Here is a 13844-nt window from a genome sequence, read left to right on the forward strand (position 1 = left end):
CAAAACAAAGTCACATGTTATTTCTAAGACTAGGATAGTGTGTAGCTTTTAAAGCAGGTTAAAGAGTTGTTTGCACATCCCTTAGCAATAAACTTTGCAAGAATAACAATGAGAGAGAAAACAAAAGTGAGCAGTCCAAACTTATTCCAACTTAGATTTTATTTATAAATTAAGAATACAATGATAGATACTCTCTTTGATGAACGCCCTCAACTTAAAACAATTTCTAAAGAATTAGTAGAGATTCTTAATTTGATGCATAAAAACATTCATTACTTTATATATATATATATAAAGCTACACACTATCCTAGTCTTAGAAATAATTTGTGACTTTGTTTTGCTGGTTCTTGTTCTTCTATGGGTGTAATTTTGTGTGTAACTTCCAACACGTTTCTAACAATTTTAAAGAAATCCAATTAGCTTGAGACTATTTATCAAAACAAGCATCTCATTTTGCCTTCTTAATTTATATCTTTGAGAAAAAGTTTGATGTGTCCATCTTTGTTTCTCTTTCCTTGTCATACAAAAAAACCTTATTACTAAGGATTGTGAAAACAACTCTCATCCAAACAAAGTTGATAGATTTCCACAATCAATATAAGTGCTATTGAATTTTTTGGGGTTTGATTGTGTAAACATTTTTTGACATCGATGTTTCCAAATCACACTTCGTGATTCACCATCTGGATGCAAGATAGTATATATTTTTCTCCTTATGTTCTCTTGCATCCATGTGATGGATTGCGAAGTGTATTTTTCTCCTTATGCTCTCTTCCATCCAAATGATGGATCACATAGTCCGATCCGAAACATTGATGTTAGAGAATGTTTACACGATTACATCTCAATGCATATATATATATATATATATATATATATATATATATATATATATATATATATATATATATATATATATATATATATATGAGTTTAGCTGGGTAAAGATAGTTTGTGTCTAAAGTTATTACAAAAAAAAATGAAATCTAAGATAAAGTTTGGCATTAATCAACATTTTATGGTACATTCATTCGAGATGGAATTGAGTGTTGAGTGTTCAATTCATTCTCATGAGAGACTGATTCTTGTGAACCACTAGTGACCTATGAAGCGTGTCAATGAATTTGACTCAAAAACTACACATTTAAATTCTGGTAGCAATATCACAATTTGTCTTGCTGTAGAAAATATATCAAAGATTTAATTCATTTTATTTTTAACTACCAATCATTTTAGTCTTTCATTAGAAAATTAGAAGACTAATATAGAGTTTTACAATGCTTAGCTGATTGTAGGGTGATTGTCTCATGCATATTGATTTGAAATGAAATAACTGATGTGAGATGTCTAGGCAGAAGCATGCTGAAAGATGCAATGTAACATCATGTGTTTACAATGTAAAGCTAAACATCCAGACCAATTAAGAACTTCAGCTTTCAAGCATAGCCTTTCCTTTAAACGGAACAGTGGACATGGTGAGTGGACATATAAACAAAAGAAACAAAAAGTGTTCCATCTAGTTTAAAAGGAACGAGTATGATGGAAATCTGTGGCTAAAGCCCCACTGTCAAATCCCTTTCATTTAAAGAGAAAACAAAATGTGCCAATTATATTTGTGATATACAAGCAAATCATATATTTCCAACACATAACTTCCTCACAACCTAAATTGTTCGCCTTTCATTAATTTAACCAATAGAATTTTAACTAAAAACACCTTAGCAGTCGAAGTTATGATATCATGGGCATAATGCTTCTCTTGCCAGGTTGGCAGATTTCAACGTCATCGAAAGGAAAAATTATACACATTTTTGCATACACACAACTTGTTTGTAATGAAATTTTCCGACTTTCATTAATAAGGTTATCTTATTAGGTATATAATTGTGCCGCAGCATTTATGAAAAAACCCCAAAACAAAACCAATGAAAAACAATTTGTAAGGTTGCGGTCCCATGAGGGGGGCTTAAGCTCTATTTTCTAGGAAGTGGGTGGTCTCATGAGCAAAATATAATTTTGCTACAGGATTATTTAGAATCTTCTCCGAAAAGTAGAAGCCCCACATTTTTAAGAACCGGGTGAAAAGGGGGTGGGGCTGGAAATAGCCCCACCAGCTTAGGAATGCTTTTTGCCATTTGTCAATAATCTAAATTTTAGATTTTAATTAAAATATAATTTTAGAGGGAATTTAAATTTTCAACTTATTTTAAATGCATATCTTCCTTTAATTTTGGAGCTATAATTTTGAGTAGCATAAATCATGGGACCGCTAGCTTTAAAATAATCCCTAAAAAATAGCAAGCGGCTTCCGCTCTATTTTATAGGAAGCCCCCTTCCATTGGACCCCAGCCTAAACTTATCTACATGTTACACAAACATCGCTAAAAATGGGTTTGAGTACGACTTTTTCTCATGTTTGCATGAATGAGTATACGTCATTTTCAACAATTGATATACAGTTGTACAGCATTTATAATGTCTAAATATTTGACATTCAATGCTTGTTCTAGAGTTTCATGCATTACTCATTTCCAGCAGAAAAATTGTGTAAAAATAATAAGCCGAATGGATGAACTCCTCAAGATAGACCTTTGAATGCACTTCTACTCTAGCGTGGACACATTATGTCGATATGATGATAGAACTAATGCAATAACAAGTTGTCGAAAGACAGAACATTGAAACTGTTCCATCTCATACCCCATAACTGAAGCTAAAGAATTCAGCATTTAAACAGACATTGATACTTCCCAGAAACAAACAAATAAACAACAATTTTATATTTTATATATCTGTAAAAATGAGGAAGCCAACTAAGGTGCCTCTTTGTCCATGGGAGGCATAAGGGAGATTTATAGTGAATATCCCAGATATCTGTTGACACTTAACTTGAGTCTACACAAGTTTAGAAAGAACTTGCATCAATGAGCACTTCTTCAAATTGTGATGTCTCAGTTTGCTCCCTTGACTTTTCAGTCTGGACTGAATAATCAACATTCATGCAAACATTCTCTTCTACTTTATCCAAAAAAGATGACATCATCCTCAGTCCCTCCTCATCTGTCAGTAATTAATGATCATAAATTACCTTAAATATATAGCAGCAAATTTGATTGTCACTTGTGCCCATCATTCATACTAGTTCCAGAAGCAACAAGCATATGTGATTGAATTTAACAAAATGTCTTTCAGTGGCTATATAGCTACTGATAATGAAAAACAGTATTTGTTCTTGACAAGTTATGGTAAAAATAAAGTTGTGATCTGTATTCATACCTAATCTAGGCACTGTATGCGCCCTTGGATGCTTAATGACAACCGGATCAACAAATGATCCTAGTAGATCCTCTCCAAAGGGCTTGAGAAAATCCTTTTCACCTGAAATAAGAGCCAAACTAGTTATTATCACATGTATTTATCATTTGTAAACAGCTAAGAAAGAGATTATATACAAGTAAAATTGTGTTCTTCGAGTGAATGTCATAAAAGAACAGGTATCACAGAAAGAAAACAGAATATTATTGTGAGTATTCCAGTAAGTGTGAAAGTAGGAGCAATATGCATATTTCATAAAATTATGGCACCCAATTTCAAGTCCCTGTACAAATCAGGTAAAATTTCAGACTCGGGAACAAGAAAGCTAGGAGAGTGCAATCTAGTAATCAGGAGGCAGGATTGCATTGTCGGATGAAAAGAAATTAGGGAGGGAAAGGATACAATCAATCCCAGCAGCAGCACTTAACCCATGGATACAAGTAGAAAGGGATGAAAATATGACATGCATATTATAGCTCTGATTGTGGTCCATGCATATGAAGCACATCCATCTCATCTAGTTTGAGTAGAGTGCAGACACAAGGCTTTTTATACACCAAGAATTCTTGTTGCAAGCTACAAGATGGAACAAGGAGATGCACTAGGAAGTGGATAAGTTGTGTTTGTTTCTAGTTTAACAACAGCCTTCCCTTCAATGTAGCGAAAACTCATACTAGGAGAATTTGATAACAATCTCGACAGTCGCAAGAAAAGGGTACAAGGCACCTTTTCCAAGAGACTTGCGGAGGAAGTTGTTCTAAAATGCTATTAAAGATGCAAAATTAATTTTGGAAGAACAAAAGAAGCAATGGAAAAACTTTAGATGTGACATTGTTTAAGATAAGTAGACAATCAGAAAGAGCCACACCCTAATCATTTTTTTGGCAGCTTCAAATGGTGAGATGATTTCCAGATAACAATTGATGCCTCTAAGAATTTAAAAAGAAAAATGAGGAAGTTATTCTAAAATACTATTAATGATGCAAAATTAATTTTGGAAGAACAAAAGAAGCAATGGAAAACCTTTGAATGCAACATTTTTTAAGATAAGTAGACAAACAGAAAGAGTCACACCCCAATCATTTTTTTGGCAGCTTCAAATGGTAAGACGGTTTCCATGATATCAATTGATACCTCTAAGATTTAAAAAGAAAAAATGCAAAAACATTGAGCCTAATGTTGTTGCGGCAAGTTTTCTTAGAGGTGGGCTTGAAGAATGTGATGCTTATTAATACTGACAATGCAATGGCATATGTGGAAGCTAGGAGATACCTTCAAGAGAGATACTGCACCAATTGTCTTGCTATAGAAAGTCTATGGAGATTGATATTGGTCAAGGCGGGATTTGATTAAAACCCTAATCTCGAGTTTTATGGAGTCTAGACTATGCTTTTTGGTATTTTGCAGTGAAACATGGGGGCTCGCACCTCTCCCAAAATCTTGAAGTACCTGTCCCCGAGATGCCCCACACTGGGTACTTGGAGTACCCAAGTACCCCCACCTCCACCATTCCGCAGCCAGGCAGGTACTTGAATTTCTATTTGAATTTTGATTTTTGATTGTTACTATTGAGTATGTACTATATTACTATGTTAAATGTTCAATGGTTTTGGTTAGTGTTGCGATTTTGCTATCTTCAAGTATTTCAATTTGGAATGTCATACTGAAACATCATTTCATGACTAGCATTTCAAGTTCTACATGTATAGTATACAACACTCCCCTGCCCCTCGCCGTCGTCCCCCCACCATCCCGAAATTGAGACCCTTTGTCCCCAATCCCAGAAACTCGTCCTGACTTACCTCAGTACCGGTGTTTTTTTTCACTGGTATTTTGGCAATTTGAGAAGTGAAATGCTATATGTAGCTGAGCATGAGTCTAAAGAATTATTTTAGGCAATATTACAAATTTGTGTTCTGATCTATTTCAAGTCTAATGGAGTCAATTGAGCACCATAGCATTTTGGTATCAAAAAAACAGTATTTTGATAAGGTTCAGTCTTCCCTCTATGGACGTCAATGCATTTTATACAGATGCTAGTTGTGATACTTTTTAAATTTACTTGAATTAATTGAAGCTTGTGTGAAACTGAAACTATTATTCAAAACATGCCTTGAATAGTTTGAATGATCATATTCTGGAAAATTCAGTTAGTAATTTTTTACAAGAACTTGAAGCAGGTGGCAAAAGGCACTTCAAGAATTATTCTAAAAACCAAACTTTACTTGATTGAACTTGCCTTGGGCCTCATTTGCAAAACTGGCAAAAATTAGACTTTCTTGGGTTATTGCAATATGGTTATATATCCTCAAAGGACTCTCCCTTGAGCAATAACAACAGACTTCAATGCATTTCTGCTACCCACATTAGTGAAAAAAAAGTTTCTGTATAAAATGACCCATCTTTATTGATCTGACTTGTGACAACTGGCCCCACAAACCATTCTTAGATCTCTCCTTAACATAGCATTTGCTGGTCTATCAAGTCATTGAATGATTGTCTATGACTTAATAGTATTTTGAATGATTCAGATTCTTGAATGTTTTTCTACCACATGTTTCACATTTTCAAAAAATGTTGTAACTATATTTGCTAGGAAACAACTGTTCAAAGGCATTTCCGAATAAAAGAGTCAATTTCAATAAACGTTTCAATTAATTTAATAGATTTCAAACTTACAGAACTGGCTTTAACTTCTCTATAGACAATACAGAGCAAGAAGTATCAAACCTAGCCTCTACACTAGATCCACTAATTTCCCACATTTGGCAGACTAAACGTTATCAACATGCAATTTTGATATCATAATGCAGTAAATTTCAAATCCAGTTCTCCTAAAAACCAATCAAACTTAAATCTAGAACAGTAGCTAAAACAACTCTGCAGATTCATCTTAGGCCACATAGAGCAGGTTCCACTTCTCAAACTCCCAAAACACCAACAAGGATAGCCCATAACTGGAGGCTAGGCTCTCAATTAAACCCTCCCATTGATGTGCATTAATCTCCAGATATCTTCTTTGGTCATACAATTGCTGTTGCAATAATAAGACAACCTTCCCATATTGGTCTAATTATCTTCAGACTTTAACCACGTTTTTGCTATGCACTTTACAGATACTCTTGAAAGCTTCTTCTTGAGCAATACCTGCAGAATTCCTGCATTTCTGCCACCTACATTACTATCAGAAACATTTCTCATGTCAAATGACCCATCCGTATTAATCTAACTTGTGAAATCTGCCCACACAAACAGTTGTCTTAAATCCATGCCTTGTTCAGCACTCACCACTCTATCAAGCTCTTGAATACTTGTCTAATGTCTTATATCATATATGTGTTACCTAATTCTGTAAACATACCAATTCATAGTTTACATGTTGAGTGACATAACATTGTAATAACTTGAGCGGCTATCATTAAGGTGGCATTAAAATCCTCAAATTTATTAGTTATTCCTGATATCTAGATCATAATTTATGTTTAAGTATTCAATTCCAATATTCTTCTGCCATAGTTTTCTCTATCAGAGGTTTCTCGTAGCTTGCACAATTGTTATTTTCTTCAGAACTAAAATTCAAAACGTTTTTACATTTGTACATCATTTTTCGGTTTTTAATATTTCATTTCGCTAGATGGTGTCTTGGTCTCTTAGGAACCTCCAAATGTCAAATCAAGATTCAAATCCAGCAGAAAAGACACCTATCTCTGTGATTCATAAACTAATGTGAGTAGTCTACTACCTTGCTCCTCACAACAGATTGTATAATTCACTTCTACCCAGCTATATAAGTCAGTGTTCCTAAAACGTAAGTATCAGGAAACAGTTGCTATGCTTGCATCTTAGAGCATAGAACAAGGTGATATGTGTATCTACATGCGAAAAGTATAAAACAGGGCCAAGAATGAAAAATACCAACAACTTGAGCTGGAGGAAACCAAACAGGGAAGAACAAGGAACAAGGTTCATGAGTACTTCCTCTCATCTACAAGGTCATGTCTTACACCATAAGAACTTTTCAATGCTCTCACACTCACTAAACTTCTAATACAACTCTCAAAAACGCATAGGCTTCCAAAAACAAGCCTTTACAATTGACTTTCCTATCAACACTAGAGGAATTCTTTACAATGACCCTCTGTTAAAGTTTTTAAAACAAGTTAAGTTACAAACGATTCTAAGAAGAAAGTTCAAGCATCAGTGAAACTGAAAGGATCTTTTGCCAACTTTTGGAGCTTACAGGTCCTATCCTTGTTATTTTTAAGATGTGTTTTGACTGCAATCGGACCTGCTTTGTTTGTCCGCTTCTGACAAAGCAAGTTTTGACTGCGGTTTAATTAGTGAGGATGTCTTCTACTGCGATCAGACCCGCTCTGGTCATCTAGTTCTGATGAAGACAGTTTCAATTGCAGTTGAACTAGTGAAACAATGTTCAAATGCAGTCAAATTGTCACCTCTGACTTTTCTTCTATTAGGCCTTGTCCCTTTGGGCAGATAGGTCCTTGTGTTACTTCTGTCTCTGTTGTTATCAACTAACAACTTCTAGAACTCGGCTTATGTGCCATTTTTTTAAAAGAGCCTTCGAGTTGTATTGGGAATGAGTTACTTTAAATGAAACATTGAGATACTATGATATCCCAACTGATTAACTAAATTGATACAACTTGGATCACTCTAGCATTGCAAGAATAAAAACTTTTGAAATATTTAGGGTAAGTTATTATTCACTGTTCTGTTCAAAATTGAGAGAATAACCCTCCTGACTTAAAATAAATTCTGATGAGGTTAGCTCTCCCTTCTTTGTTACATGGGGACGTGTCCCCTATTCCCAAAACCCTCCTCCCCATCCTCGAGACTTTTTGGGGACAGGGGGATGGGGGGTAAAGGAAATGCCCCTCGGCCATCAACAATCCCTAGAAACCACAGCAAACGGAAGGGAATGTCCCTTGACATTTAGGGACGGGTAGTGGTCCCAAAAATGTGTAGGCTACACCGAAGCATCCCGTGGCCATTCCCAAAATGGCTAGGTGTCCCCTACACATTTGGATGATTCTGGTTCTTTGGATTTTGATAACTAGAATGAGGCTCAGCTTCATAGGCTGTGCCTGCAGCTTGTTATATTTTGATGTTTGAGATTTCTTCATACATGTTTAAGACATTTTGATTTGGATATTTATATTGATAGATTATGATTTTGATGTCTGAAACTATTATTTTAGCGTTGTTATATTACTGATTTATACTGCTGCTACTATCATTTATGTTGTTATACTACTGCTGTAACTCATGAATCCATACTTTATTTGCATATTGTCTTGTTGTTATCAATTATTGACATCTCTCTCTTTCTCTTCCCCTCTCTATCTATAATATCTTAAACATAGTTATTGTATGGCACTTCTGACCAAAATAACCTTACTACGCTTCTTTTATGTGAGTCACACGTTTCAAATCTTCCCCTGTTGCAAAATTACAATCTATGATTTTACATAATGCTTGCCTTTGCAACCTTGTGTATGCTTGTCCATATTCTATGATCCCTTCACTATTTTGCATAACGCTCACTTTTTCTAGTCTTCTAATTAAGAACACGAGCAAAGTAATCTTTCTATTTGTTGAATCAGAACAATCATTCAGCGGCACAGGCATATCACGTATTGTTCAATCCCAATCAAATAAAATTTAGACAAATAATGAAGCAGGTTTTGTTAACTCTCTAACCGAACTGGACCTGTTAGACTGGATTGCCATAGTAGTGAAAAGGATAATTCATTCAATCGACTAATAAGATCGCTCTTTTCTTATGTGCCAGACAAAATATGTGAATCGTTTCCAGAACCTATAAATCTTTTGGGAGAACAATCCAGTTTCCCTGGAAATTTGATAGGACTGCACCATTGCAGAAATCAACGCATAAATGCATAAAGAAAGAAATGCCTAAATATTATAAAAGGGTGCTGGGAAACAGAAAAAAGGGGGAGATTTAGAAGGAAGCTCACTCGGCAGCCAGAGAGAGTATCGATGCCAAGAGAAGTTTATATGACTTTTGAAGGAAGATTTGGGGCCATTTTCCAGACGCCGTACGAGATTTTGGTTAATTGTGTGCAAAGTTAGCAGGTCTGACCAATGTAACCGTAATTGTTTTGATAATCTAGTTCAAAATTGGAGAATGGACTGTTTGTTTCATCTTATTTATTGACTACGATGATATTGTCTGTGAACTGTAACTGTGAGGTTGTATCTATATGTTCCACAGATTATAAAGCAATGAGTAAATATTTTATTTATTAGATATGCTGGAGTTCTGCGCAATTGAATTTGCCCTGTTAGGTTGCAAGGATTAGATGGTCTTTAATTGGAACCCCTGCCTTGACCGCATCATACAATGAACTATTCACAATATATGAGTATCAAACATTTCTTACAAGGCTTTCCTACTTTCCTGTATCTCGACTGCTTAGCCTCTTATATATTCCATCATCATCATTATTAGAAACTTGAAATAGATCTATTGTTGTCAAAATTAAGATATGCTCGAGACCAGAGTACAATATAGGGACAAATTACTAAAAAACGAAATTCATTACTCTCCATTAAGAATTTTAGTCCAAATGCATACCCAGAAAATGAACGGAAGGACATTTGATAGCCGATGAATAAACAGCTTGTGAAATATTATTTGATTTGAACTTGCCTCCGCTAACAATTATCACAAATTGAAGCGGCGGAACTTTGGTTAAAGCCAAGCCCTGCCAAAGAAAATGCAAAATTGAGGTTCAAGAGATGCTATCTTTCTCACAAACAAAATATCAAGGTCTCAAACAAATACTAAATAACATAGGTTCACCTTTGATTGAAGACCAGCAAGCCCGGCTGAAAGAATGGCGCCCTGAACAACGACAAAATGAATGAAAATCAGTGTACTCAAATATAAAAATGAAGAGCAAAATTCCGTGCATTTTCCTGCAGAGGACATTATATGAAATACCTGAGAAAATCCAAGTAGGCCATCAAAGGGGCCATGTTCTATCATAAATTCTTCTATGTAAGCCATGCATTCATCCATGTTTCGGTATTCTGTAAATTCCTGCAAAATACAAGTAAACCCACTCTATAAGATAGCAATGGATCTATTTCTTTTCTGATTTGAGATGAGTTCCAGGGAAAGAAAACTCACACGATTAAACTGAAACCATTCATAATAAGGAGGGGGGAAATGATCTTCCACGTCTGACTTCCCTTCAGCTGGAAAAGGGGCATCAAGAAAGCAGAGATCCAACCTTTCGAGCACTGATCTATCCCATTTCCCAACCTGCTTTTCTAGAATGCTTCCACTTGTCCTGAAACCATGCAGACACAATACCCTCAGCTTCTTCCTTCCAGCCACTCCTTTGCCTTCCACCATACTTACCAAACTCCCTCAAGATCTACAGCAGTCTTTCTACTGCTCTAAATTGCAGGAGTTGGAAAAGAAAAACAGATGTCCTCCACACACCCTAACAATTTCAAGGCCCCAGTCTTAGGAAACGCCCAGAAACACAATTTAATAGGAATTCCGTTCCAACCCCAATCGTCTAGGCTTTCAAACATGCAATTTATACTCAAATTTTGGCATGCATGGGTTAATATGTCAAAAGAAGACTCTGAATACCCTGAAGTAACTAAATCGCACATGCATGAAAGCGAAGCCACAGAGAAATAGACGTGGATCCCACAGAAACATGTAGAAAGCTGGACCATGAACGGCAGACTGACAAAACAATACTCCAAATTATTCTTTTCATTGTCGTGAGATTGTGTTACAAGTCAAAACGCATTTTTTTCTGTATATTCCACATCCAGCCCAAAACATTGGCCTCACAAGCGGAGGAGTGATGGAGTTTTCAATGAAATTCTAGCGTTTGAATGAAAAGAAAAACAGAGTGTTGAATTCTACGAGGTCGGTATTGCTCGATGTGTACTCCGTGGCCGGCGAGAGCGTGGATTCTATTAAATAGGGCAGAAAACAAAACAAGATTTCTTAAGTTTTTCCAGTTAACAAATAATATTTTTAATATTAATAAAAATTATTATAGAAACGTGTATACATAGTAAAATCAAAAAAATATTTTTAACAGATTTATAACTTACATTTTATGTATACACACACAATGTATGTATGTATGTAGTAGTTAAAACACATAAATAGATTAAGGTTGGAGTTTGGGTTGGGTTGGGGCTATGATGGATAGATATAAAATTAAGGTTAAAGGTAGGTGTACGGTTAGGGATAGGGTTAGCACTAGTGAAAGAATTAGGGTAAAGATTATAGTTAGTTTAAAATTATGGTTAAGATTAGGGTTAGCAATAGACTTGGGGTTGTGATATGGTAATGGTTTGGTTAGAGTTAAGTTTGGAGTATGATTGTATATATAATTAAGGTTAGGATTAGAGTTAGAATTTGAGTTGGGTAAGAATTAAAGTTATGGTTATCAGCAGGTTATGATTAGAGATCAAAATAGGTTTGAGGTTAGGATTAGACTTAGAGATAGGATTATATTTAAAATCAGGATTTGAGTTGGAGATAAGTTAAGGTTGCATTTAAGAATATAATCAGGGTTAGTAATAAGGTTAAAGAGTTTGATTATCTAAACTATCATTGACACAGACACTAACTCAGATTAAAACCTTACCCTAACCTTAACCATCATTAAAATTTAACTCTATTTTTACCTATCCTTAACCCTACCTCTAGTTCTAATTAATATCCCAACCGCTAGTATAATCATATTCATTGTATCATCTTAAAATGCAAGCACTTCATTTTGAGAGCTTTTTGCCCTCCTTGGTGTGGTTTTGCTCTCTCTCTCTCTCTCTCTCTCTCTCTCTCTCTCTCTCTCTCTCTCTCTCTCTCTCTCTCCTTCATTTAATCTTACTAAAAAATTTAGGTCATCTCTCATCTTCCTACATGATCCTTTAGGTGCTATTTTATCAACTTTTGGGTCATATCTTTAGGCGATTTCAAAATTTCCTAGATTTGTTTTTTTTTAAAATCTCTAAAACTAGTATATAGGGAAACATGGGCTCTTCATTTTCACACATAATAAATCCATCATCATCCTAAAAGAAACTGGCAGAAAGCATATAAGTTTACTTGAGACTTCAAACAAGCATTTTCAAGCATTCATCAAGATCAAGCATTTTCTTCTTGCAATAAGCTTCTTCCTTCAAGGTGGTAGTGGAGTTCAGAATCTAAGGAGGATATCTTCCATCCAAATCATTCAAGCTCATTCATTTTTCTTCAAGGAATGTCACATATATTCCCCATTCACGAGGTTTTGACTTCTATGGTTTTCTTTTGGTTTCTTTGAGTCAAGTCTATTGCATATGCATACAAGTGATCACATATCAAAATTAATTGCATCTACAAAGGTAATTGTATTTTTCATTAATATATTTAATCCTATTGCATGCTAGCATTTCCTTTATCAGTACAAGGTTGATTTCTCAAACTAGGGCTTGACAAAGGCAACCCTTCATCAAATCAAAACAAAACCAAGCTTTATTGTATGCAAGAGAAGGATATCAAAATTATGACCACAATTTTGAAAACTACTCGTTGAGATCTTTCTAGAAAAGTTTGTTCAATTTTGTTATAGTACTTCAAGAACATGTCCATCTTTTTGTAAATTGTTTGGACACTTTCCCACCAAGTTATTAGGGTTTCTTGAACTAGTAGATAACTAGTGCAAATGGTTTATCATTAAACAAAACCCTTTTTTGATTGTGTGTTTTCCCTATGCTAACTAGGTTAGAAGTAGGTGCTTTCTCGAGCTATTGATCTTATCTTTTGAATGCTACTTGTAAAAACTAAAATTATTTGAATATTTTTCATATTCATGGATTAGAGGTTTGATGGCTTTAATGTGGTTTAGGGTTCCCATTCTAAATTTTGAGTAGTCTTTGTTACTAGTTACTTGAATAAGGTTCGCACATGTGGCCAACTTAGATTCAAATCTTTTTTCTCTATTTTGCTTGTGAGAGTGTTATCTAGATCTCTTGCTTTGGACAAATTTCCAACTAGATGTTGGAGATTTAATTGGACAGATTTCCAACCAGATATTCTTTGGTGTTTACATAGTGTGTCCTTTTTAGGTACACACACACACACACACACACATCAAACTCAAGCACTTTTATTTAAAATCCCTCATTATTGTTTAGTGAACTCATATATATATAAAAAAATTATTTTAAAAATAAATTCCAACATTTCTAACTTATATTTACTTTACGAGATACCCTCATTATACACACACACACACACACACACATGTACATGTATACATAGGTGTGTGTGTGTGTGTGTGTGTGTGTGTGTGTGTGTGTGTGTGTGTGTGTGTGTGTGTGTGTGTGTGTGTATTACATATGTACATCTATACATAATATATATGTATATATTACATATGTAAATGTATACATATCCATACATATATATGTATTATATATACATATACATATGTTCATGTATATATATACATATACATA

At 34.8% G+C, this 13844-nt stretch overlaps 1 protein-coding gene across 1 annotated transcript; it reads right to left on the reverse strand.

The window, feature by feature from the left end:
* Positions 1-2767: 2767 nt before the first annotated feature.
* Positions 2768-11373, reverse strand: LOC149575140 (uncharacterized). Its single transcript, XM_089815001.1, has 6 exons — positions 10495-11373; positions 10306-10404; positions 10165-10206; positions 9937-10066; positions 3279-3380; positions 2768-3062 (listed from the first exon to the last, which is right to left on the reverse strand). The coding sequence occupies exons 1-6, from the start codon at positions 10720-10722 to the stop codon at positions 2908-2910; spliced, it is 756 nt and encodes a 251-aa protein (XP_089671127.1). The 5' UTR covers positions 10723-11373; the 3' UTR covers positions 2768-2907.
* Positions 11374-13844: the final 2471 nt, after the last annotated feature.

This window comes from Cupressus sempervirens, chromosome 2, assembly GCF_028749045.1.
Source record: "Cupressus sempervirens isolate cs-2001-9-10 chromosome 2, ASM2874904v1, whole genome shotgun sequence".
NCBI classification, from domain to species: domain Eukaryota; kingdom Viridiplantae; phylum Streptophyta; class Pinopsida; order Cupressales; family Cupressaceae; genus Cupressus; species Cupressus sempervirens.